This window comes from Martes martes, assembly GCF_963455335.1.
Source record: "Martes martes genome assembly, chromosome: 17".
Lineage (NCBI taxonomy): Eukaryota > Metazoa > Chordata > Mammalia > Carnivora > Mustelidae > Martes > Martes martes.
The window spans coordinates 7,573,019-7,600,490 of record NC_137905.1 but is presented as its reverse complement, the minus strand read 5'-3'; the positions used below and the strand labels follow the sequence as shown (position 1 = coordinate 7,600,490).

The window sequence follows — 27,472 nt, the reverse complement described above, 5'->3', positions numbered from 1 at the left end:
TGGGCAGCACAAGGGAGGCCATATTTCTATCCAAGGAACTGATGGACAGATGATGGACAGAGGTTCTACTGAGGCTAGGAACCTAGAAGGTGAAGCAAGATTTACATAGGAGATGTTAACTCAAGTTTGGGTATTTTGAGTGTAAAGAGACCCCATGGAGTAAGACGGGTAGCTCTGGAGTTGAGAGGGAAAACCCAGGCAAGTGTCGGAGACTTAGAAATCATCCATCCGGTCACTGCATCACAAGGAGAGAAGAACCTCGGGTCAAAACTCTAAGAATCTCCAAAGTTGAAGAAACAGGCCGCAGAAGATGAGGACACAGAGGCAACTCAGGAGTGGGAGAATCAGTCAAGGAAAATGTTCCAGGACTAAGGGATGGAGGCATCTGAAGTGGCTCCCCGCATGCGACCCTATGGTACGTGCCAAACGGAAAAACAAAGGAGTCCCTAGGATGATCCCAACACATGGCCAGTCTGTTGGTACTCAAGACCCGGGCTGCCCCAAGAAGCTGGCAAATGACAAATGAGGTCTTCAAGCAAGGCACCAAAAACCTAAAATACAAGCAAGGTGACTGATGTGTATTCTGGAGGACTCTGAGCAGGACTCACCAGTCACTGGATGGCGAGAATTGAAGGTGCAGGGGATCACGTCCGCTACACCCAGGTCCCCTTGTCAGGGTCTAGGTGCCCATCCCCGCAGCTTCCGGATTGGGGAAACACGCGGGATGCTCATCTAGATATCTCTGCTGCAGAAGGTTCACAGAAGGGAACTGCCCTCTGCCACAGGGAACTGCCCAGTGCAAGAAAACACTCCCCACCCGTCCCCACCCCACCGTGGGACAGCTGGCTAGCAGCGACTGGATGATGAGGGCCCAGTTCCCTGTCCCCCGTGTAGGACATTTCTGAAGAAGAGCCTTCCACGGCATCAGGGGAGACCTCGGTTGCGACCTCAGTGCAGGTCAGCTTGTCCGGCTGTCCCATTTGCCTTCCTCACTTCCTTACACGTGTTTCTCCCGAGAGCCTTCAGGACGCCCTCTGGATGGAAGTCTCCATCTCTGAGGCTGGGGCCAGGCGGCTCAACCTCAAACGGACGGTGTATATCAAAGTAGGCCAAGCCACGAGGCTGGAGCGGAGCCAGGAGGCAGCGCTGCAAGCAGCAGAGGCAGCTGCGAACCACGGTTTTGCGTGTGTCGGTGTGAAAGCGGCTCCGTCACCCGCCCGATCGGAGAACGGCCACTTGCAATCCAGTCGTCACTCATCGTGAGGGACAATGCCTTGACTGTTTCAGTGTCCTTTGAGGGACTTTTGTTACCTAATAAATCTACACAAGATGTGGTGGAAGGCCAAGATGGAATCTTGAATGTCAAGGGCAATCTGAAGGAATCATCTTAGAGTAAAATCCTACGGGAAGCAGTAAAGAAAGCTCACTCAAGAGAAAGGCGAGGTGGCCAGAGAGCGTAGGTTTCCAACATTTCCAATCATTCATTCAGCAAATATTTACTGAAGAACTACCATGGACCCAATAAAGGGCCACAGGCTGGGAATGCCATCACAACTAATACAGACAAGGTCCTGCCCTCACAGAGTTTAGTGCCTTGCGGAAAACGCTAGAACTCAGCTACGGAAGCCTTTTCCTGAACAAAGACAGTTCCAGGAAACCTAACACATAAAATCAGATAGGCGCAAAAATTTCTTAGTATAGATATCTTTTCCAAGTTTGACTTACACCACTTTCTTATCACTGAACTAACTCATGAGAGCAACAATGCCTATTTTGATTAATAATGCAATTTTTCAATGAGGTCGAAGACTGTTAGCTATTTTCCTATTACAGCCCCAACAACTTACTTCTGCACTTGGTTTGCTTGTAAATAGGAAAACAATCTTTTTGATTTGCTAAGAAAAGTGGTTTTAAGTGGTATCAGGTTTGGCTTGCTTTGTTTTTATGGTCTTGTATTTTAATCTCAGGGTATTCTGCATTCTAACAGATCCTGAAGCCTGAAAGAAGAAACAAAGGAAATGTCTGCTTTGTGGTTGACCCTCTAACACATAACAATTACTCATGTTCCTTCTCTCAACTTAAAAAGTCAGGGCAGAATGACGTAGAACTCTCAATAAGTCCCCAACACTCTCTTTTACATAATATAATGGGGGCAGAGCGTTAGATGGTCAGTTATCATACAATGATTATTACACCATGTCTAGAACAATCACCAACCACAATCATTTGAACCTTGAGTGGTTTTTAAGTGAGTGGGGTACACTGTGCCATAAAGCGTATTTGCCTGTGTAATTGTATGTGAGGAGATACAAACAGGCCCGAATTTTTTTTCAAGAACATTGCTGACCTACATCATTCCTAAAACAGTGCATTTACCAGACGTTCAAATACATGTCCAGAGACGGCAGGAAAAGCTGTATTCTGAGGTCTACTCACACAAAAATAGTTGACCTGGCTGTTCGTTTTAATGTACTGAACACTCCAATGTGTTAAAAGTGTGGTATATAACCATATGGGGGTGTGAGGCCTTTATCACACTCTGAACAACAGTTTAAAAGACACTTGTGGCTGCAGCTCCAACACCTGGCATGTTTCTAGGCACACTGTTGACAAATAATAAATACTTGATTGGTGGATTATTAAACAAAGGACTATTTTTAAATAAACTTCAAATCCAGAACTTGTATAAGCTCCATGGCCTGTTAGCAAGACGCGTTGAAACGTAATTTTCAAAACACTGGACTAGAAGACCAGGAAATGAAAATCAGAGAGGAAAATTCCCTGGTCAAGAAACTGCGATAGGGTGGTGGCCCCTTGGTCGGGGAATTCCTGGCATGGCAGTGTGTGCCATGCTCAGGAACAACCCCCACGGGCCAGAACACCAAAGCCTGGCAGGGTTCCGGAAGCTCTTCCCACATGGAGACAAGTAAGATGATGACACTCCTTAGTAAGTGTGGTTTATGTGAACAAGTAATAGGCACAATCAGGAGGAGAGATTTCCAAAACAGAAGAGACCTCCCTGTAGAGCAGAGGCCATCCAGTTTGAAAAAACCTAAAGGGCACATCTAGGAGCACGCTGTTACCAGGTGGCAGCGTGTGGACCAGAAACCTGGCTGTATCAATCAGGATTCAGTCAAGAAAGCAGAACCACTAGCATTTATACATTAAGAGAGAGATGGCAAGGAACTGGCTTATGTGGTGGCAGCGGGGGTGGGAGGCATGGGGGGCCATGCCTGTCCAAAGTCCGCAGCACAGGCCATGGGGGAGGGCAAGCTGGAACTCTTCCCAACTGCAGCTGCTATCCGGGGGTGGGATTTTTTCTTCTTCAGGTAGCCTTCAGTTCTGACTGAATCAGGCCCACCAAGATGATCTAGAATAATCTCCCTTAAATTCAACTGATTATGGACTTGAATCACATTTACAAAAGAGCCTCACGGCAAGAGCTACTTTGGCATTTGACAGAATAACTGGGATCTGGAGCCAGGTGGGCTGACCCCTAAAACCCTATCATGCCCATTGACCTCTAGCACCTTGGTGATCTACCATCCCTCTCCTCTCAGAAAAATGCTGTTATGACAAACGCTTAATGAAGAACTTTATCTCTTTGTCCTCAATTTAGCAAGATCTCTTCCTTGACCATGATCTGTTGAAAGGCTCTGTATCACTACATTATATATGTTCTACTTTTTTCTCCAGCTAAAATTACTGAAGATGCCAGACCCCACTGCCATAGGTGAGCGGGAGATGTGTTTGTTTGTAGGGTTTATGGAAAATCTCTTCTTCCGTGAATGCAAGTCCGATAACCCACTGTCTACATGACAGTTGTTACCCAAGTCATCCAAAGTAGCAGAGCCATGTGGGAACCAGGGGAACGCAGACAGCTGACCCATTCTCCCGCTTCGCCCCTAGATATCACATTCACTCTCCCCACACAATCACACCCAAGAGTCTTAAAAGTGTTGCCTACGGGGACACGTGGGTGGCTCAGTTGGTTAAATGGTTGCCTTCAGCTCAGGTCATGATCCCAACGTCCTGGGGTCGAGTCCTGTGTCGGGCTCCTTGCTCAGTGGGAAGCCTGCTTCTCCCTCTGCCTGCTCTACCTGCTGCTCCCCCTGCTTGTGCTCGCTTGCTCTCTCTCTCCGACACATAAATAAATAAAAATCTTTAAAAAAAAAAAAAAGTGTTGCCTACACATGATGTCTCTGAACCCACACTCCCCACACCCCCTTGCTCATCATCACACTTGAACCAGGCCCTCCCTCACCCGCCAACACATCTATGGGGGTGCTCCCTAAGGTGCTCCCTAAGGTTACCAATGACTTTCTACTTATTAAATCCAAAGGACACTGCAAACCATACCTTCTTCCTTGAAATACAGTTTCCCACTGCCTTCCATAAAAGCAAAGCCTCTCGTTTTTCCTTCTACCTCTCTTCCTATTCCTTGTAAATCTGGTATCACTTCTTTCTCTTCCTCTGTCCCTTAAATGTCTGTTTTCTCCAGTATTCCATCACTGGACCCACCTCATGTTTACACAGCGTCCTTTGGCTTTAATGATGGTCTACAACTAATGACTCCCAAAATCCCACGGCAGGTGCTCCTTCTGAGCTTCAGGCTCCCCTGACTACTGCTGTGGACCTCTATACCCAGATGTTCCAGAAACATTCTGAACTCACTGTCCTTGCCTCCACCCCACTGCTTTCAATTAATGCTTCTTCCTAGGCTCCCTATCTCCATGACTAGCTCCACTATTCACCTGATGGACCAAAACAAAAACCAAAGAGCTATCCCCTGCCTTTCTCTCAATCCGAGGGGATGAGGGGTGGGTACAGCTCATTTCCTTGCGCTCCTCAGTGGCCACCACCTCTCCTAAGAAGCCTTCCACTTCCCCAAGGCTGGATTCCTCCCATCCTCCCAAGGGAACCCCATCTTCCCCTGTATTAACACTTTTCCTGTTGCACTGTAAACTGCATATTTTCTTAACTATATCTCCACTAGACTATGGACTCACAGAAAACAATCATTTCCTGAATGACTGGCATATGGTTGGTGTTCTAGTAATATACAGTGAACAAATCAAAGATGGTGCTATGAATGCAGCCACATCTATACCCTTCCTCACCATCCAAGAGACACAGAAAGACCTACAACTTTGGAACTGAAATGTGTGTCTCTAATACTTAAGATCTTGGATAATTACCATGCCTGAACCATGCCTTAGCAATTGGCCAGATTACAAGGAGCTCTATAAACTTATTTCAAGGACAGTTGAAACCCCTGAAGAAATGATCTTATCCAATGAAGAGTGTGACTTAGCATAAAAGTCTATCCAAAAATAAGCTGGTATCTACTCCCAGGGGATAAATTAAAATAACTTTCAAAAGACGGGAGAATCATAGTTCCCATTCAATATTTACCAGGTGCCTACTATGTACCAAGGAGTCAATTCAACTCAACCGATATATTCTCTTTAAAGATATCTATTTCTTCAAATACTGGTACGGAAAAGTTCTAACACTGACCATCTACTCAGCTACTACATGTTGGATGGGAATTAACCTCAGGTATCACTGGTAAATAGGGAAATGATGTTAGCATAAGAAGTTATGTTGATTCTTAAGTTATTTTTCCTAGCTTGTTAATATTCTGAAGCAATCCAGCAATGCACCCTCACAAAGAAACAGAAAGGTTTAGTGATGCATGAGGACCTTGAACAAAGCTGGAAATGCACTCCAGTGCCTTCCTTTAACACGAGGAGTGGCAGGCTGTGGCTTCAAGAACCACTACACTCTCTACTAGGCTAACCTGCCTGGCAAACCTACAAGTTGCAGATGAAGAAGCTATGAAAACATTTCTCCCAATAAAGATGAACTAAGATGCCTAGGCCCTGGGCCAGATGTAATTTTGATGAAAATGGTGTCTATTAGAAACAAATGCCCCCCTTCAATCTACAGAGAGGAGGCATAAGCCCAAAATTCCCCCTCACAAAATTCTGTAAGTTTTCAACATTCTGCCTCAATCCCATTTTCCCCATAAGTCCATATTTTCCGATACTTTGAGTGAATGATTTTGCAGAGTACAAGGGTAGAAATGCCTATGTTCACCATTGTAGCAGAGTTGATTTTTAACGAAAATAAATTTCTTTCAACAAAACTAAAATTATCCTATTATTATTGTTATTTATCTCACTGGGAATGAAAGGAAGGCAGTATTTTCATAAGTACACACACATACACATAATCACACACACATATATATTAGATATGGATATATGCATGTATGCTTATCAACCCCCTTCCCCAAAAAGATACATGGCACGTTTCATCCTTGTAAGAAAGAACTCTGGGGTGTACATAGAAACTGTTGAGAAACACACAGGGAACTACTACTGTCAAGTCCATCTCAGCTAATACTGGCTTTGTCTACAGATATACAGCATTCTCTTGGAACAATTCTGCCAAAGGGCAGAGAGAGAGAGAGACCTCCTCCACAACTGTCAGCTAATCACAAGGGAGGGGGTGTACAATACAACCCAACAGCCACATGGAAAGCCACATGGTTGAAGCTTAGTTGCATTCAGTGGTTCTAATGAGTAACAGTCTGGCTCCCTGGAAAGGCACTCGGCCACACTTCCTTCCAGAAGAGAACTGAGAGCCACCCATACACATGGTGTTACCACCACTGAGTGATCACAAGCTGGGGAGGAAAAGAGAACAGGAGGTAACACTCAATACAAGGATAACATAGGTCAGCCAAGGCACTTTATATATGCCTAATTCAGTCTTCTGTTCACTGATTCTGTCAACAAGTATTTGAACGTGCAAGGAGGTAGGGACACAGAGGGACTAGACAAGAGGATGGGGCTCCTTATTCCCTGATTATGTCTTTCTGAAACCCAAACATCTTAGTGAATGATCAACTATATTCCTGGGGTTGCAAACTCTAATGCTTGCTGAAGCCAGATAAGTAATGTTAAGAATGGGCACATGGTAATAGGGAGCACTGGGACAAGGACAAACCAGAGATCACATGTACCATCTAAAAGATACCCAAGTCCACTTTTCTTATCTAGCATGGAGACAAAGCAAAATAAACAGATAGCCCAGACCTGCTCACAGATGGCCACTTCATGACCCTTACGTCCAGCAGAATGCAGACCAGAGCATCTGGATAAGAATTTCATATTGTATCCAGATCCCTGGACACAATCAGCCAATATTTAAGATCACCTTTCTACAGGTGACAACTATAATACACCAGAAGATGATGAGAAGAACTCTTCTACAGGGGAACAAAGCAGAATCACCTATCAAGATCCAAAATTTTGGAAAGGGAGCTTGATTCTGTATTTCTCATTATGATTGAAGAGTGCCATTACATAAAGTTTTTATTTTCTGACATTTTTAAAATCAAAACCTATTCCTCAAAAAGAAAATACTATCTGAGGAAGGTTTATGCTCTACAATTTAATTATCTGAAGCACCAAAGAGAATATGAAGAATCTCTATAATCCAAATCGTTTCTTCACTATAAAGGGTCAAGGATAATGTCAGTAGACACACAGACACCAAATAGATCAATTATAAATATAGTCGTTCTTAGCCCACTCAAGGTATGGTTTCTTGGTTAGAGGTTATAAGAAGCCATCTTATATAAACTTGAATATGATATTTAAGTAGTGTAATACCATAATTAAGAATACGATCAGTTTTTTTTCTTTTTGTCTTTCAAGGTCAACATAACTAGATATTCCAAGATCTTTCCTTAAATCAACATCCTATTTTTTATGTACACAATTTTACAGTGAGAAATATATATGCTAATGTACAGTTCTCAGCACATAACTGTTTTTAAAGCTGAACTTGAACAACAAATTAAATTCTTCAGTGTATGTTATATAATGTAGACACAGGCCATAAAAATGTTAACATTGGTTACATTCTCATAATGCAAGTTAGCCCTTTTAGTAATGATGATGCAAATAATCAGCTATGGGAAAACTATTTTACACCTAGTACAATTACCTACTATTACAGAAGTAATTATTATTATTGTCTTGTTCATCGAACTCCAGTAAAAACTCTTGAGGTGCTAAGATAGTTTCAAGGCCAGTGTGAAAATTCCCCTTAACAGATTATAATTACCAATGTTAAGGAGGATCGTTTCAGGTGAACATTAAACTAGAAATTAGCCCAGACGGTTCAAAAGTTCCAAACTTCAAGTGCAGAAATACTGGCAGCTCCTGATAGAGCCTCTTAACGCCTTCACAATGCACCTAGACAATGTGGGCAGCTCTAGCTTGACTCAGTATCAAAGGGTAGAAAAATCCACACTTCTCAGCACATGAGATTTGCCCCTGAAGAATAACTACTCTTGACCAATGTCCTAATAGTGCTGGTTCTACTTGTAAAAGCTCAGTCAGACCGCGCAGTTTACTGTGCTTCAACTTTGGGATTCAGACATTGCTCCGCCATCTTGAAACAGACCAAAGTGCCTGCATGACGCATTGGCCATGATCTGTCAAAGTTCTTCATCAGACTCCTACCGAACTTCACCTTCTTTATTAGCATAAGGATGAGGAAGGCAGAAGGGTTGAGAAGAGGTCAGTTTGCAGCATTCTTTCAGGGAGTGCTAAGAACACCCATCTGTCCCATCTGAGCCCAGTGGTTGGTAGTAGTCCATGACTAGGACTCCCCAAGTCCAGCATCATCCAAAAGACCTCAGACGCCAAGAGGCTAACTTGCCTTTCTCCATCTCCTCTCACAACAGCCAGCAAATCTACCATCTGAAAAGTTTCAGCCGCCCATAGGCCCACAGGAAAAAGCTCATGGTAGGTGAATCACCCCTATAGTCTCCTGTGGGTGAATCATCCCTACGGTTTCTTACCCATTAGGTTAATTTCACCCTTTGGGGGTGCTCATCTCAATTGAGTCAGGAGCCTTGGGAAGCAGGGCTAGTGTTCACGGACTTATTTATTTAGGGAGCGCAGGTCCAGGCCGAGCGCTGATGCTGGTTTCTTGGAGGATCACTGGGCCTTCTGGTTGAAGATGGCCGGTCTCTTAGCGTCCTTACTCTGACCCTCATCTTGGGACTACCACCGTTTTGGAGGCATTCTCCCCAGGGAGTGGGGCTAGTTTCTCATTTTGTCCACTTGTTGGGAACCCAAAAGCTGGAACAGTTGTGTCCAGAGCTAGCTACAACCCAGCTCCCGGAGGCCACGGCTATTCCTCCATTGTTTCACAGATGCCAGACTAACATCTTCCTTGACCACTTTTAAGACGCTCTCAAAGTCTCCGAGGCTGGCCACTACCTGGGTGGACCTGGAGACAGGTATCCACTGAGGGTGACGCAGAGTGTCGGGAGCAGGGCTCACATCCCAGGTCCTCCAGCAACATGTTACCACCCACCTCCGACTTCCATGATCTCCTTCCTTCCACACAGGGCCCTCTGCAGCGCCCCCTCTCGCCCCCAGCGAGCACGACACCCGCAAGGACCGCCCCCACGCCCCGGCCTGGAGGGCTTCCGAGCCGGTGGCGGGGGCAGCAGGTGGGGGGAGGGAGGCGACGGCCCGGTGGCCCCGGGGATCGGTGTGGCGGGTGTCTCCCTAACCCCAACCCGGATGCCCCCCTCGCAGTCTCCCTCCACCCCCCCGGACCCCGCCTCGCCGGGGCTGGGCTCGGCTCCCACGCCCGCCCCCCTCCTCTCCTGCGCCCCCCGGCCCAGCCCGGGCCGCGCACCCCCCGCCCCGCACCCCCGCCGGCCGCCGCGCGGCCCCCCGCATTCCCGGCACGTCCGGCGCCGACTTTTACCTGTACTTTCTGCACTCGAGGCGGCTCGTCGGGCGAGAAACACCTCCCCGGGACCGCTACCTCCCCCGCCCCGGCTCCGCCCGGCTTCCTCCTTCCCCTCCAAGGCCGCAAAGTAGATGGAGTAAGAGAGTGTGTGTGCGAGAGAAAGAGAAAGAGGGAGCGGGCGCGGGCGCCGCGGGAGGGCGGGCGGGCGGCGGGCGGGAGGCGCGCCCGGCCCCCGCCACCCTCCGGCCGCCGCCGCCGCCGCCGCCGCCGCGGGCTCGGCAACTCCGGCTCGCGCCCGGCCCCGGCCCCGGCCCGGTCCCCGCCGCCCGCCGCCCGCCGCCGCCCGCCGCCCGCGGGCCGGGGCCGGCCGCGCCCCCGCGTCCCCGTACCTCGTAAAGGTCCCCAGAAGCCATGCCAGGCTGCGGAACTTGGCTCGCCGGGTGTGCGCGTCTGCTCGCTCGCGCCCTCCGTGCGTGTGCGCGAGGGGGCCAGTGTGCGCGTGTGTGTGCGCGCGTGTGTGTGTGAGTGTGTGTGTGGTGTGTTGAGTAAACTGTGTTTTTGCAGAATGACAGGCTTGGGGGCTGCCTATGCGCAGAATCAGAGCGGGCGGCGGCGGGGCTGGCGTAACCGGCAGCGGCGGCGGCGGCGGCGGCGGCACGAGCGCGGGCAGCAGCGACGGCCGCGCAGCGCGCCCGGGAGGCACCTACGCGGCCCGAGCGCCGCGGCCCCCGCGACCCGGCGACCCGGCGGCGGTGGCTGCAGCGGGCAACGGCTCGCCCCGGCGCCGCCTGCAGGAAGCCGCCCCGCGCCCGCCGCCGGCCCGGACGCTGCTGCCACTGGGCGAGTCCCCGCCCCCCGGGAGCCCGGCCCGGCCCCCGGGGAGGGGGGGCGGGGGCGGCAGCCCGGCCGCGCCCCGGGGGACCGGTCCCGGAGCCGCGGAGCGCTCGGGCCCGCCCCGCCGCCCCGGGCCGGCTCCGGAGGCGGCGGCGGGGGCCCCCCGGGGGTGGCGGGCCAGGTGCCCGCCGGGCGCACCCGGCCCGGGGCAGCGAAGGGGCGGCTGGGGAGGCAGGTAGAAGCTGCGGTGGCAGGTCTCGGGGAAGGGGCCCCAGCTGGGCTCAGCCGGCCCGGGGCCTCACCTCTTCCAGTTCCCCCCACCCCACCCCATCCGACCCGTGGAGGGAGTGGGCGCCGCACTAGGAGACCTGGCCCCTCGGGGCTACGCAGCCCCTCCCTGTCTGCATAGCCCCTCCCTCCAGTCTGGTTTGTAAGACGTGGAGGCCCCGGGGAGGAGGAAAGGCATGGCCCATACAGAGGCCCCAAAGCGGCACCCTATTAAACCCTGGGAAGTCTTCAGAGCCAGCCGTGGCCTCCCATCAACAGCCGCCCCCCACCTCGTACTCCATTCATTCACTCACCCAGTACTCAAAACATTTTCCAAAGCCTACCCAACTACACAGTGTCCCTAGACAGGCACAACTGGGACCCTGCCCACGAAGGGCTTTGAATCCAAGAGGAGAGACTAGCCACAGGCATGTGAACAGGCTTCAGTCATTCAACAAATAGGAGTTCCTACTATGCACCAAGCTCCAGAGCTCACAGAACTGGAGAAGCACTCTCAAGTACAAACTCCTCAAAATCTCTTCCCACCAACATCCTGGATAAATGGTCACCCTTCCGCTTACCGGCTTCTCTCTACAAGTGATATGGTTAATTCCGAATCTGGGGAGACAGGCTGTTCTGAACTTGGAAGGAATATCTTTCTCATCCCAGCACGAAAAATGCCCAGTTGGTCACTTTCTCCAGATGAGAAGTGGACATAATTCACATCCTTCCTCCTTTTCCTATTTGTGAGACTTTAGACAAGTCACTTTACTCATCTCTAAATTGAGGATAGTGACAACCACCTAAAGTGAAATAAGAATTAAAAAGAGATCAATGTATATATGAAGTGGCCTATAGCAGTGGAACCCAATAAAGGTAGTGTCTGAATCTGGACCCTGAACTGCCCTTGTGGCGAGAAAGATGGTGGAGGAGAGTGTATGACAGGGAGGGTTTAATCTAGAGGCTATCAAACTTTTAAAAGTCACCAAATTTTTCAAAAAAAAAAAATTGCTTAGAATCTGAACCACAGAGTTTTCATGTCTGTCTCCTAGGACACATGAGTTTGCATATGCTGTTCCCTCTGCCTAGAATGTCCTTCCACATGGACTCCATCTGGAAAACTCTTCTGCTTCCCGCAAGGGCTTGTTTATCTTTGTATCACAAGCATCTATCACTATTCCTGGCAGAAAGTGAGTACACAATGAATGTTTGTCAGGCTATGCCAATACAACAGATTTTATACCAATTTCTAGTTAAAATCCCATATTAAAACAATGAGGGGAAGGGGAAGAGTGAGTGTGTAGAAATAACAAAGTATAGTTCGTTTAAAAACTGTAGAAATTGTTATACCAGTCCTCTCCCCTTATCATACTATTTTCCCAATGGTTATGGTTTTAAATAATAACATTAATAATAAACAGTTCTTAATCTGTAGGTCACAAAACAAATCTTAATGATCCTTAATTTGTACTTTGGAACAAACGCGCCATCAAAGCATGAGGATGTAATTTGGAAGTAGAAGACAAGAAAGAAACTGGGTTTGGAAATAATCTGCTCAGACAAATTTGAATATATAATCAGTAGTTTTATAAAAACACCAAAAATTTGACTTGTACTGGCCAAATTCTCCTTGGGAATGTGAGCACACTTGGAAAAAAGAAAAAAAAAAACTTGTCTAGACAACAATTGTTACAGAGTTCACAGAAGAGGGTATTCACTGTGGAGTGACATGCTCAGGGATTATCTTATGAAGGAGATAGAACTGAAATGGATCTTGAAGACTTATTGAAAAGGAAGGATAGTATTTTATTTAGGGAAAGAGGTAAGAATAGGTGGTAGGTGCTGCTGCAATGGGAGGGGTGCTGGAAGATTAGAAGACTTATCCATCAAGGTCATAGGACATTGGATAGCAAATGTGGGTCAATTTATGGAGAGTCTGGAATGGTTTGCAATTTAACAAGTCAGTAGTGAAAAATTGGAGAAGACTTTTAAATCCATCAAAAGCATGTACCAATCAAAAGTGTGCTTTAGAAAACAAATTCTAGAAGAAATAGGAGAAATGGACTTTAGGGGTTGAGGTTAGAGGTAGGGAGATGAATTGCTGTAGTCCATAGAGATGGCAGGAGAAATGAAGAAGAAAAACTGGATTTGCAAGGAGAACCCCGCCAGCCACCAACTTTCATTATGGTCACTCCACTTAGTTCCATAAAGCATTTGATCCAAATCAACAGGACTTGATGACTAACAGGATGTGTGTGTGTGTGTGTGTGTGTGTGTGTGTGTGTGTGTGGAGAGTTGGGGGAGGGGTGAGCAACTAAGGAAAGAAAGGATACAGACATGACTAAGGTTTTAAACTGAGTGACTGAGCTACCCATCCGTCATAACATTGTTCTATTTTGAGCTTGCCTCCAGACCATCACTGGCTTCCAGAAAAGCCAGATGCTTCCTGAAGGATGAAGGGAAGGTTCTTCATCCTCTGTGGGAAGGTTGACCCAACCAATGGACAGTTCTGTTCCAGATTCTCCAAATGACATAGAACCACTGTTGCTCATGGAGAATGGGAGAGATCTACCATATTCCAAAAGCTAGAACAGACTCTTCATACTAGTCATAACTTAAGGGCGAGTGATAAAACTCAACTCAAACTGATTTAAAACAAAGAATTTATTGACTCACATAGATTAGAAAAGGATGGAATTGCTCTCAGGGTTGGCTAGATTCAAGCTCTCAAAGGACATATAAAATATAATATATTATATTATATTATGTTATATTATATATATTATATATAATATATATTATAATTATATCTATTATATTATGTTATATTATATAACATAATATAATATAATATAAATCACAGGGAAAGGCTCTGCTTGGCTGACTGTAGATCATATGCTCTAATTTTGGCCCAATTGCTGTAGTCAGTCACTACAGTACTCTATGATTGGCCAGCTTAAGTCACATACCGACCTATGGGGCAAGAAGAGTACAATAATTGGCAACTTTATCAAAATTACATGATTGGAAATGGGGATGAGCAGAAGCCCAAAGGAATGGGAAAAGACATACTGGTAAGATAGATATCCCCTCTATGATGGAACAAACCTGGGGCAGAATAAGGACTTAGAAACAAGATCAGTGGCTGCCTAGAACATGACCTTGTGATGGAAGCAAGACCAGCCAGTCTAATAGCCAAGGACAGATTGTACTCACTACCCTGACAGTGAACTAGAATGTGGCAATTACTTGAGACAGGATCTTGACCTCCTTTATAGCATGGTGGTTGAACATGTGGACTATAGAATCAGAATGCCTGGGTTCCAATACTTGGATCATCACTACTAGCTATATGCTGTGAGGTTGTTGACTTAACATGCTGTCCTTCCATTTACAAATGTATTTATTTTTTGCCACACAATCAACTATCCCCAAAATTTAGTGGCTTAAAACAAAAGATATTTCTTAACTCATAGTATCTCTGCATTGGAGATCCAGGAGCAGCTTAGTTGGGTGGTTCTGACTTAGAGTCTCTTATGGGGTGGCAGTCAAAATGTTGCCTAGGACAGCCGTTATTTGAAGATTTCACCAAGTCTGGAGGTTCTACCTCCAAGACGGTGCCCACATATGGCTGACTGGCAGGAGGCTTCATCTCCTAGCCATGCAGATCTCTTCATAGGTTTGCCTGAGTGACCTCATGCTTTTCTCATATAGTTCCCAAAATCCAATAAAATAGAGCAAAACTGTCAAAGCTTCAGCTCTTTCTAGCATAGAGTCCCTAATTAAGCTGATGTGTTCGTCCATGCTAAAGCTATTTGATACAGAGGCAATTTATAACACATTGGACTGGGTGACTAGGGATGTCAGGTCCATGCCCTTCGTGCTGAAGATGAGAAAACTAAGACCTAGGTTGGGTGATCCAAGAGAAAGAATAAGGAGGAAGTCACAATGGCTTTGACCATCTAATCTTAGAAACCAAGCACTGTCACTTCCATCTTCTATTCTTTAAAATTGAGCCACTAAGCCTAGCCCCCACTCAAGAGGAGGCAAATTAGCCTCCTCTTATTTATTCATTTGAGAAAGAGAGAGGGAGGCAGGGAGAGCACAAATGGGAGAGGTTAAGGGAGACGGAGAAGCAGACTCCCTGCAGAGCTGGGAGCCCGACAATGGGGTTCAATCCCAGGACATGGGGCTCGATCCCAGGACCTGGAGATCATGACCTGAGCTGAAGGCAGACCCTTAACCATCTGAGTCACCCAGGTGCCCCTAGCTCCCACCTTTTAAAGGAGGGCTATCAAAGAATTTGTGGACATATTTTAAACTACCACACCACATTTGTGAATTGAGGTGATAAATACCCCATAGAGTTAAGAATTAGATAAGATAATCCAAACAAAGCACCTGTCACTGTAATAAGGGCTAAATAATGGTATTTGTTATAATTACTATTAAAACTACTAAAACCAGCTTCAAACTTGATATGTATCACTAATATCCTTGAATGTTCAAGATTTCTATAGAAAGCCAGTAAATCAAATTAAATCTACAAAATGAATATTTTTCTCAAGCTATACAGAAACTTGTTAGCAATTAAACTTTTAGTATTAACTGAAAAATACTTTATTTCAGTAACAATATTAATAATTGAAGTAAAGTCATACCTATTCAGTACAACATGCTAAGTATTATTCTCACTGTACACAACAAATAATGCCTCAACCTCACCAAGTTTACAGTACAATGGAGGAAAGGGACAAGAAAACAAAATGCATATATAGTATCATTTCAGGTATTGATAAAGAGTATGAAGAGAAGTGAAGCTAGGTAAGAAGACAGGAAGTCGGTACACAGGGGCCAGGAGGGGGAATTGGTTTAGATAAGGTGGTTAGGCAAGACCTCACTAAGGTGGTGACGTTTGAGCTAAAACCTGAACAAAATGAGAAAGAACACAAACCAAATCAGAGGGCAGAGAATGTCAGCAGGAGAAAACAGCAAAGGCAAAGCCCTGAGGCTGAAGAACTTGATATGACCAAGGTCCCACAATTAAGCGAGTACAGGTGAAGCTGAGGGACCATAGGAAGAGGGAAGTCATAGAGCTAACCAAGGTCCAGGTGTATGTTGGGACTTGTAGAAAGGCAAAGAATTTGGATTCCACTCTAAGTGATATGAGATAAGAGGTCAGTGGGGAAGCTTTGAACAAGAGAAAGACACGATTGAATTGGCTCCTGGGTAGAGAATGGAATGGAGAGGGACAAGAGAGATGCTGGACACCATTACAGAAACCCAGGTAGAAGATCCTAGTGATGAGGCCTAAGAAGGATGGCATCAAGATGAAGGCGAGTGGTTGGGACTGAAGGAACACAGGCAGATATGTGTAGAAGCAGTGAAACCCTTAATTTTTGGTCTGAGACTCTAGAAGAATGGAGGTTCCATGTACTGAGGTGGGGAAAATGGGGGATGGTGCATTTTGTAGGTGGCATAAATGTTGGGTGGGGGGAAATTGATGGTTCAGTTCTAGGATATGCTAATTTTAAGATGTGCAAGTGAAAATGAAGGGGTATTCAATATGTGGTCAGGAACTCAGACTGGACATGTGGCCAGAGTGATCAGCGTACCAATGGCAACAAAGGACTAGTGGTGGTCACCGGTAGAGTGGGCAAAGACCTGAAAGAGAAGAGAGCCTAGAGCCATTTGGCATTTAGAGGTCATGAAGAAGAAGATAGGGAGCCAGCAAAGGAGTCTGAGAATGGGGGGGTTGAAGTAGGAGGTAACCAAGAAAGCGTTGTGTCCCAAATCCAAGTGAGAGACAGGACTGATCATTAAATATCACTGAGAGGTTGGGCGAGAAGAGGACTGATCATGGAATCTGGCAACATGGAAATCTCTGGTGACCCCGAAAGGACTAGTTGCAGAGAAGCAGTAAAGTTGAAACCTAGACCAAAGTGAGTGAAAGAGAATTTGGGCAGAGAGAAAGTGCAGATGGTAAGCACAGGTGACTCATTCAAGGCCTTTTGCTATAAAGTGGGTCAGTAGATGGAGGGGAGCCCTGCATGTGGGAAGGATTTTTAATATAGACAATATGACAGCATGTCTGTGCCATGATAGGAATGACACACTAAAGAGGAGGAAATGGTCATGCAACAGAGAGAAGAGAGAACTGCAGGAACAGAGTTTTTGAAAAGGCCCACGGGGAAGGGATGCAGACAGCCAAAGTGGAGGGGTTGGACTTGGGAGTCCGTCTATATGGGGTTGAATAGTGTCCCCCTAAAATTCATGTCTGCCTGGAACCCATGAATGTGACCTTACTTGTAGATGTAGTTAGTTAAGATGAGATCATACAGGATAAAGCTTGTCCCTAATCCAATAACTGGTATCCTTATAAGAAGAGAAAATAGAGACAAGGACACATCAGGAGAATGCCACGTGACGATGAGAACAGAGATCGGAGCAATGTGTCTATAGCTAAGGAATGCCAAGGACTGCCAGCAACCATCAGAAAACGGGAAGAAAGAATTCTTCCTCAGAGCTGTTAGAGGGAGTGTGGTCTTGCCAACACCTTGATTTCAGACTTCTAGCCTCCAGAACTGTAAGACAATACATTTTTGTCATTTTTAGCCACCAGGTTTATAATAAGTTATTATGGAAGCCAGAGGAAACTAATACGCCGTCCACTGGAAGAACAAGGAAAGCCAAGCACACAGCGGCAGATGAAGTTGTTGGCGGGTCTGAAACTCACTTCCTCATTTCTCTATTCTCCATGAGATAGATAAGCCATGGAGTCCCCAGATGAAAGTGAGGAGAAAGGAAACTATCAGGGGAATGTGATTTGCCTGGAATAACACTGCTTTGGTCTATTGTCTCCCAAATCTATTAATAGCACCACATTTTACACCCAAGAACACCCAGATTTAGACAACAAATGTATGGTTTTTTTAGTGTTTGATGTTTGAGGACAGATTTTAAAATATGAGAAGTCAAGTTAGAAGAGTAGAGTGACTGGGAAAATAGAGTGGCCTCGCGGGGAGGTACTGAAGGCTCACTGGATATTTATATTTGTAAGTTAATCAGACCAGTAAGCATGGAGTTGATTTATCCAGTCACATTCTGTTGTTCGGGGCAAGTTGAGTGTTGGGTTTAACCAAGGGTGGAATTAGTGGGGTTAGCCATGTGTGTTGAATGGAAGGAGAGAGGGGAAAGGGAGTTAAGACTATACATAAGGAAGTGACCATAATAACAGAACAGTGGCTGTGATAATAGGAGGGCTGGGTTGGAGGTGATAAAAACAATGCTCAATGGATTGGAACAAAAATTGATGGAGCAAGGACTCTAATGGGGCAGTCAGTAAGGAAAGCTAACCTCATGAGCAACTATCTCGGGCTACATGACCATGCTGTTTTCTTCACCTCTTTCTTGCTTCTCCTACTCACACTGTAAGGATTTGCTGTTGTCCCAACAGGATGGCAACAGGATCAATGTTCAGAACCTTGAAGACATTAAGAATAGTGGATGAATCTGGGGTGAGGGCTGAAGGGTGAAAAAGACCACAGATATTGGGATTGGGAGAGGGGATGAAGAATGAAGGAAGTGGAGGGAAAAAAAAAAAAAGACCTTCCAGAAACCCAACCAAGGTATTCTTTGAATGACCTTAAGGAAGGGAAAAGTAATGTTTTGAGCCATTCATGATCTCTAGTGATTTTGGATAATGGAGTGAACCAGCAATTCCTTCTAGTCACTATAGGCAGAACCCAGTTATTACATGCATGTTGTATCATTTCATCAATTCAACAAGGTAAAAACAATTGTCCTCTATTTTATAGATGCAAAAAGAAAGGTCCATGACCCAGGGACATGCTCTGGAAGGGGCAGATAGAGCTTCTGTGGCCTTAAGTTGTCCAGACTCCCCGTGGTCTATGTGTTTGGGGAAAAGTTACTTTTTGCAGAGACCATCAGGGGAGAAAGAAAACCCAAGTATTTGACCTTGAGCTTTAATTAAGAATTTATCCTATGACTTTGAAATCTTGGGGTAGGAGGTGAGTGGATCCTGGAAAGCAAATAATATCAATTTGTGTGTGTCTGTGTGTCTGTGTTTTGTAAAAAGAAGGAATTTGGACTTGTTATATTGAAAAAATTTTTAAATGCAGGAACTCAACCACATAAAAATAACACACAAGTTCACACTCTGTTAGCTACCAGAGCAATCAAGTCATCTAGAATCATGTACCTTCTAGAAAAGCCTCCAGTACCCTGTGAAAGATTGAGTGAGAAAGGCAAACATACCTCGATATTAATGTAAAAATAGTTTGACTTTATGGATTCCTAAAATGATTTCAGGGGCCCTGGGGTGGCCTTGATCACACTTTGAGAATTCTAGTTCTGCAGAATCCTATAAAAAACTATCTTTGTCAACTATCATATGATCTCCCTGATATGAGGAAGTGGAGATGCAACATGGGGGGTTTGGGGGGGGAGGAAAAGAATAAATGAAACAAGATGGGATTGGGAGGGAAACAAACCATAAGAGACTCTTACTGTCACAAAATAAACTGAGGGTGACTAGGGGGAGGGGAGGAGGGAGAGGTTGGTGGGGTTATGGACATTGGGGAGGGTATGTGATATGCTGAGTGCTGTGAAGTGTGTAAACCTGGCGATTCACAGACCTGTACCCCTGGGGCTAATAATACATTATATGTTTATAAAAAATTTAAAAAAAAATATATCTTGTTATACATAAAGTTGCATCTTTGAAGGTTATACAGAATTTTTTTTCACTAAATAAACTTAGGCTGCATTGTTCTTACATTTTGGGGAGTGAGTGTACATGTTCTCATCCACAAAGTTCCACCAAAGAAGATCAGAATAGAGGCCCCAAGGCCCCTGCACAGGATCTGAATATGCCTTTCTTCACCACAGGCTTCTGAAGGGACCCCAAGAAAGCACTACTAAATGTACTGGTAAAATCCTACAGGAAGATTTCTCCTCCCCTTCCTCCCTTTCTCCTCCTTCTCCTTTTTCTCTCCTTTTTCTTCTTCTTTTTTTTTTTTTACCTTTTTTATAACATGAAAATTCTAAATGTACACAAAAGAGAGAGAACAATGATGTGAGCCCACATGTCCCTCTTATCCAAGTACAAAAACAACAGTCCAAGGGGCACCTGGGTGAGTCAGTCAGTCGAACAACTGACTCTTAGTTTGGGCTCAGGTCATGATCTTAGGATCATGATCTCAGGGTTATGGGATTGAGCCCCCCATAAGGCTCTGTGCTCAGTGGGGAGTCTGTTTGAGTTTCGCTCTCTCCTTCTCCCTCTGCCCCTTCCTCCTGTGCCATCTCTCTGTCTCTCAAGTAAATAAAAAAATCTTGGGGGGAAGAAAAGAGTCCAAGTCCATTCTTCTTTCATCTCTATTGCCCCATTTCCTCACCCCACATGTTAGATTTTAAAGCAATCACAAAATTTCTTCTGAAAACGTGTCAATATGTATCTCTAAAAGATAAGGGTTGTTCTCTTAAATATAACCACAATACCGTCACCACACCTAAATTAACACTAATTCCTTGATATCATCAAATATTCAGTTGATGTCCAAATTTCCCCAATCACCTCATAAATACTTTTTGACAATTAGTTTGTATAAATCAGGATCCAAACATCCATATGTGCATTTGTTTGCTATGACTCTTAAATTTTTAGCCTTTAGGTATCTCCTTCCTTTTTTCCCCTTTGTCTTTTTGTTGCTGTTGTTAGAAAAACTAGATCATTTGCCATCAGTGTCACTTAGCATGTGCTTCTGTCCCCAGTATTTTCTGCACATGTGTAGCTACATCTAGTTTGGGTTTGTCTCCAGGGCAAGAGTGCTTCATAGCTGGTGTTGTGCACTCCCACCATAAGGCACATAGTCTGCTTATCTTTCCTTTTGTGATTTTAGCAGCCACTAAAGACCCTTGACTAGATCCATTTCACTGGTATTGCAAAATGGTGATTATCTATCATTTCTTCTTTATCAGCTGGATAGTTCTATGAAATCTTTCCTGATCAACTCTTTGTCCTAAGATGCATTTGTACAGGAAAAGCTGGCTAAATGTTTCATTCTTTCCTTTTATTTATCAGTTCTCCAAATCATGAGTTGGTTCTCTAACATCTCCAAAGGATCATGATGTATTTATTTAAGTGTCATTATGAATCCATGAATTTTAACATGTTTAATATGTTTTACCCCATTGCCATTGTTCCTCTTCTTATTGTTCAAATTGCTCCTGTTTTGGTCAAGAGGAGCCACTTCCAGCTGGTTCTTGAGACTTTAAACACATCCTCGCTTTCTGGTTTGAGAAGATGCTCAGATATCTTAACCACTTCTTGTACCAGACCTGGAATCCACCATTTCACCAATGATCCCTGGTTCTTTTTACTGAGAAATGGCATTAAGATACCATAAAGTGAATACCAGCTTGTGGCTATAGACTGGTCATTGTTTTTAGGATTTTTCAATGGACAAACTAGACATTTTTTTGTAGGTCTTTAAGCCCTTAGGCTATATGCCACAAGGGGTGTCCAGTCACCTTACTTTGGTTTAGAGTACCTTCAAATAACTTCTCCATGCTTGGTTAAGTCACCAACTCACTACACATTTAAATTAATTTGTCTCTATTTTTATTTTAATTTTTAGGGATAATATTTTTATTTTTACTTCATTTTTAATTATGTAAATATTTGCATTGCTCCAAAGTTAAATCTACAAACAAGGTATATTTAGGGAAGTCTAGCTTCTACCATTTTTACTCCACTCTGTTCCCTCTCTCCCCTTATAGATAACAATATTATTTCATGGTTTATTGTTGAATTTTTAATATAAACAAATATGCACATATATTCATATACCCTCATTTCCTACACAAATGTTAGTATACTATGCACATTTTTCTCTACCTTGATCTTCTCACTAAACATTATATCTTGAATATCATTCTTTAGCATTATTTGGAATTATTCTTTTCATAGTTGCATAATACTTCATGATGTGTCAGTACCTTAGTTGTTCATCCTGTTGATGGACAGCCTTTTGCAGTTATAAATTGTACTACAATGCTTAGCTTTATGCCTGTATCTTTTCAATTTTCTGCTAGCCTATAAGGAGACTTTAATTTTATACATAATAATCTGACTTCAAAAAAGGTACTAATCATTATAAGTAGAGATTATGTTGGGAGAGAGGGTGTCCAAAAACAAGCTCCAGCACTATGGGCAGAACACTAGGTTTATTTCTACCACTGAGAGGAGTGGCTGCTGCAACTGTCAATCATCATGGCAGGGAACCAATCTACAGATGACAAATGAGTGGGGAGGGAAATTGAGGCTCCATGAAAGAGAAAGGCATTACAGGAAGCCATTGAGAATGGAGGCAAATGAGGTGACCCACTACCAGAATTACCCAGTCTAGGAAGTGGCCCTGGTAGTGCCAGCTGGGGACTCAGATGAAGGAACTTGGATATGTGGTTTCAGGGAATAATCCATTAATTGATTTTTAACTTTCTCTCTGTTCAATTTATCTTCTTCAATTGTAAGGTCTTTACCCAGGCTTTGTGAAATGTTATAGCAATATCTTAGTTGTGCTATGGAAAATTCAGAGACAAACCTGTAATACATGATTGGAATGCAGTGATAAAGCAGAAAGTAGCCATACTTCCTATTCTTTGCCCCAAGGCTTAGAGAGTGGCGGTGGCAGCAGCAGCATCGCAAGGGAACACAGTGACTCACAATTCCAGGAAGTAAGGTGAGTACTAATCCTATAGAAATCCTGTGGCATGGAGAATAGAGCCATGGAAATAGGAGATGGTCCAGATTTGGGTATATATCAATCTGTTGAACAGAGTCAGGCTTCTTGATGAAGAAAGACTGCAGAAAAGATAAATAGGAACACCTGGTGGCTCAGTCAGTTCAGCTTCTGCCTTGGGCTCAGGTCATGAACCCAAGGTCCTGGGATGGAGCGCCACATCCAGCTCCCTGCTTCTCATTCTCCCTCTGCCTGCCGCTCCCCCTGCTTGTGCACTCTCACTCTCTCTCTCTCTCGTTCTCTCTCTGCCTCACACAGGAAGGAAGGAAGGAAAGAAGGAAGGAAATATAGATGCATGGACACTCATTCCCAAGAGGTCTTTGCTTTTAAGTAGAAAAGGACATTGTGTGTTGGATGAGGAAATAGTAATGATATAACACTAAGTGATTAATAATCAGACTACAAAAGAAGGACTCAGTGTACCATTTTTTCTAATTAGCTATATATAAAATGTAAAATATTGATTTCTGGTATGTAAATAGATAAACCAAAATGAAAATAATAGCAATGGAACCAGAATGAGTGATGAGATCATGGGTAATTTTTTTCTTTGTATTTTTCTTTGTTTTTAAAGTTTTCTATATTGGGGATGCCTGGGTGGTTCAGTCTGTTGGGCAGCTGCCTTTGGCTCAGGTCATGGTCCCAGGGTCCTGGGAACAAGACCTGCATCAGTCTCCTTGCTTAGCGGGGAGCCTGCTTCTCCCTCTGCCTCTGCCTCCTGCTCCCCCTGCTTGTGCTCTCTCTTTCTCTAGCAAATTAGTAAATAAAATCTTTTAAAAAATAAAATATATAAATAAATAAAGTTTTCTATATTGAATATACACTTGCTTTGAAATTATAATATTATTTTGAAACAATAAAAAAATAAAAATACCTAACAAAAAAAAATAAGCAAGGGTATTAATAGGCAATAGAGAAACAAATAAATATAATGGCCAACTAACTTAGGAAAAGATTACTCCAAAACACTGGTGATAAAAGACATTCAATGTAAAAAAACCAGCAAGATGCCATTTTAAGTAACTGAATGATGATTTTTAAAAATTATTCCAATACCTCATATTCCTAAGGATATAGATAAAATGGCTCATATACAATGATGACAGGAAGCTAAATTCCTGCTGCTGCTATCATTCCTGGAAGAAAATTTTCCATTGCTTATCATTCTCCTTAAAATGGTCAGACCCTAGGGCTCACTTCCATAAAATATTCTAAATAAAAATCAGGTATGTGCATAATGACTCCTTATCTTTCGGAGTATTTATTACCATTGTTTATAATACCAAAAATTATTAAAACGTAAATGTCCAAAAGCCTAATATTCTATAGGTGATTAAAATTATGACCTTTGAGAATAGTCATGACATGGAGGAAAAGCTCCTTATACATGGTTGAGTGGCAAAGGCAGATCACAAAATAGTATATCTAGTGTGATTAAGGTTTTGTTCATAAAATTGGGGAGAGGGGTAAAATGTTAACAACTATTGAATATAAGAGATTTCAGCTTTCTTTCATAGACATTGTTGAATTTTCTAAATATTCGACAATGAGTATTTAATACGTACATACACACAAATAGGCATATTTATGGAACTGGGACTTTTTTTAAAAGAAAATGTTATTTTAAGAGTAAAGCAAGGTTCTGGAGTGGGAGTTTACAAAGCAGCAATGGGGGGAGAGACTAGAATGATTCATCTAGTAATGAGCTGAAGTGGGAGACATCAGTAAAAACTCACGTTTAGCTTGATATAGATACAATTAGCTACATAAAGAGATATTTACAGATGTGTGTATATACACAGGTTACTATACACACAGATATCTCCTTGGTCTGTCAGCTGAGAGGGCCTAGAAGTAATGACACCTCGGTAGCACTGAGCGCACCTAATTTCCAGATCTTGGTTTCTAATACCATTCCCCAATAAAAGAACAGGGCTCTTTAGAGGAATTGCTGATTCTAGAACTAAGGCAGGAAATATATAAAATGAGCCTGGAATATCTTATAGTACCAGTAAATAAGGAAGAGCTCAAATGAGTAAATAAGCCCATAGTAATGAGGACATGTCAAAGAAGCCAATCAAAAAATTCCCAATGGCTGAGTCTGGACAATCTGAGCAATGAAATAGATGAAATGGTATTGGATTATATCCAAAGTATAAAGTAAATATTCCTGAGTCAGTACTGGCATAAATGAATTATTGGATATATAAATGGGGGAGAAGAGACAAATCTCCTTTGCAGAAGTATTCCAAATAATTTATGTAGATATGCCACACTCAAAGAGGTGAAGAATTACTCCCCACTCCTTAGCTATGGGCTGCACATAGTGAGTTCCTTCCAAAGAGCACAGTGTAAAAAGCAGGAGGGGAGAGTAATTTTACAGTGGAGAAACCTGACAAACACAACCTCAGCCAGGTAATCAAGACCAAGATCAACAGTGAAAAGTCATCCTGACAGAATGCACCTTTGGCTATGATGGGATGAAAATGGTATGTTAGCCTTGTGACTTGTCAAAATCTCATGATGCCAGTCTACTCAGGAGAATAGCATAAGACAAATCCCACCTGAGGGACATTCTACAAAATATCCCACCATATTCCTCAAAAACTCATCAAAAATAAAAAAAAGTTTGAAAAAATGTCACAGCCAAAAGGAATCTAAGAAGACTTGATGCCTAAGTGTAATATGGTATCCTGGATGGGATCTTGGAAAGGTAGAAATAATATTAGGTATAAATTAAGGTAATGTAAATAAAATATGGCCTTTAGTTAATAATAATGTATCAGTGTTGATCACTAATTGTGATAAGTGCACCATACTAATGTAAGGTGTTAATAATAGGGGGATCTGGGTGAGAAGTACATGGAAACCCTCTGTACTATCTTTATAAGTTTTCTGTTAATGTAAAACTATCCTAAGAAATAAAGCAAGGTTTTTGGTTTTTTAAAGCATGGTTCTGTCGCAAAATGCAACAAAAGCATTTTTAAGAATTATCTGTGCAAGATAGGTAGGAGGCCATTAAAGCCAAAATTTTTATGTAGAAAATATTGTAATAATTTCAATTAACACATAGTTAAAAATATACACTAAGAAGAGGACTATTGTTCTCTTCATTAAGGAAGAGTGAAATATTACATTTTCCTGAACATATAGATGTCCATAAGGCAATGATTTCACTCTTCTTTATCACCAGGGAAGACTGAATTTATCTTAGGGAAAGGCATAACTAAACAACAAGAAACATTTTAAGGAAGAAGCTAGAGAAGAACCTGCCTCTGAAGATAAGCTACTCCAAAATCCAGAAGAAAAGATTAAGAACCTGCTTGGGACTCTCTCTCAAAAAAAGGACCAAAAAAAAAAAAAAATTGGGTCTATGAATATTCAGCATGTCATAAGAAAAGATCAAGATGAACAGGCAAAGGGAAAAGATAAAAAGGGAGATGAATGAAACAGAAGATTTGAAGGAAACTTAAAATGTATCAGAATGAGAAAACTATGGACAATAAAGGACAGACAAAAAAAATACAGACAATACAGTAAACTTAAGATACTTCTCAGAATCTAAAAGAAAAAGACAAAGGATTAAGATGAAAATAGAAAATATGATAATCAAGGGAGAATGGAGAACAAAGATGATGTTTAAAAAGTACAAGTGAAGAACTGAAAAACTAGAAAAGAAGGAAATCTAGAGACATGATAGAAGAAAAGAGCTTAAGACTTACCACTTTACAGACATCTAACATGTTAACCATTTTACAGAAAGAAAGTAGTCATTTACATGGAAAGATAATGCAATAACATTCTCATATAAACAAGAACTCAGAAAATATACTTTTGTTGAAAAAAATTACCTAATTATATACAAAATAAAGTGAAAGCCTCAGGAGTAGAACAACCATAAAGAGACCAGCAATAAACATTGATATTGTTCAACATAGTTAAGTCTAAGTAGCTGTTTTAAATCTAGGTTTAAAACTGAAAGTGAATGTAAAAGTCACAATGTAATAATATCTTGTACTAAAACCTGTGAAGAAAGGGGAAGTAAATCGTACTAAATACTTTGTCTCAAATGGGAGCTGGAGGTTGGGAAGCCCAAAGATACTGCTTTGCTTCTGACCCTGCAATTATATAAGAAATTTGAAGCACTGAAGATAACCACAACTAGAAGTCACATGATCTATTAGCTTCTAAAACACAGACAAACACAAAAGCAAACTCAATATAATCCATACAACATAAGACAGAAAATAAGAGATACCAAGGAGGTGCAAAAGACAAAACACATGAGTTAAGGTTACAGTAGTAATATTTACTATAATGACCAAAGAAAAGGGGATTAATGCTATAAGAGTAGCGAAGACTCTTAAATCAGGCCCTCAAAACATGTTAAGCCAAAAAAACCATGTTTTTCACGAAATGTGTGTATACAAAAGTAATATCACAGGTTTTTAAAATAAGAGAATACAAGAAGGCATAGTAAAAATGTAAAATGCATACTAGAGGGAAAGAAATCTAGGCAAGAAAACTAAATGGGACAATTTAGTGGGGAGGGGACAGTTTATCATAGTGATGGACATCAATTCCAAATGAAGAAAATATGGTGAAATAGTCAGCAAGTACTTATCAATTACCACAGCTGTTCAGGAATTTTGAAAAAAAAAATGCATGTGAAACACTGAATGCCCAATACTACTTAAATTTAAAATAACATATATCACTTTTTGAGTTGTTCTGTGCCTTACAATATTCCATTTAAA

At 43.0% G+C, this 27,472-nt stretch overlaps 1 protein-coding gene across 1 annotated transcript in view; it reads right to left on the bottom strand.

The window, feature by feature from the left end:
* CDYL2 (chromodomain Y like 2) overlaps positions 1-10,256 on the bottom strand; it is a 164,918-nt gene extending 154,662 nt beyond the window's left edge. Inside the window, exon 1 of the mRNA XM_080828122.1 lies at positions 10,182-10,256. Within this exon, the coding sequence (XP_080684248.1) occupies positions 10,182-10,205 (24 nt within the window). The 5' untranslated portion in view covers positions 10,206-10,256. The remainder of the gene's footprint in view (positions 1-10,181) is intronic.
* Between the last annotated feature and the right edge of the window lie 17,216 nt (positions 10,257-27,472).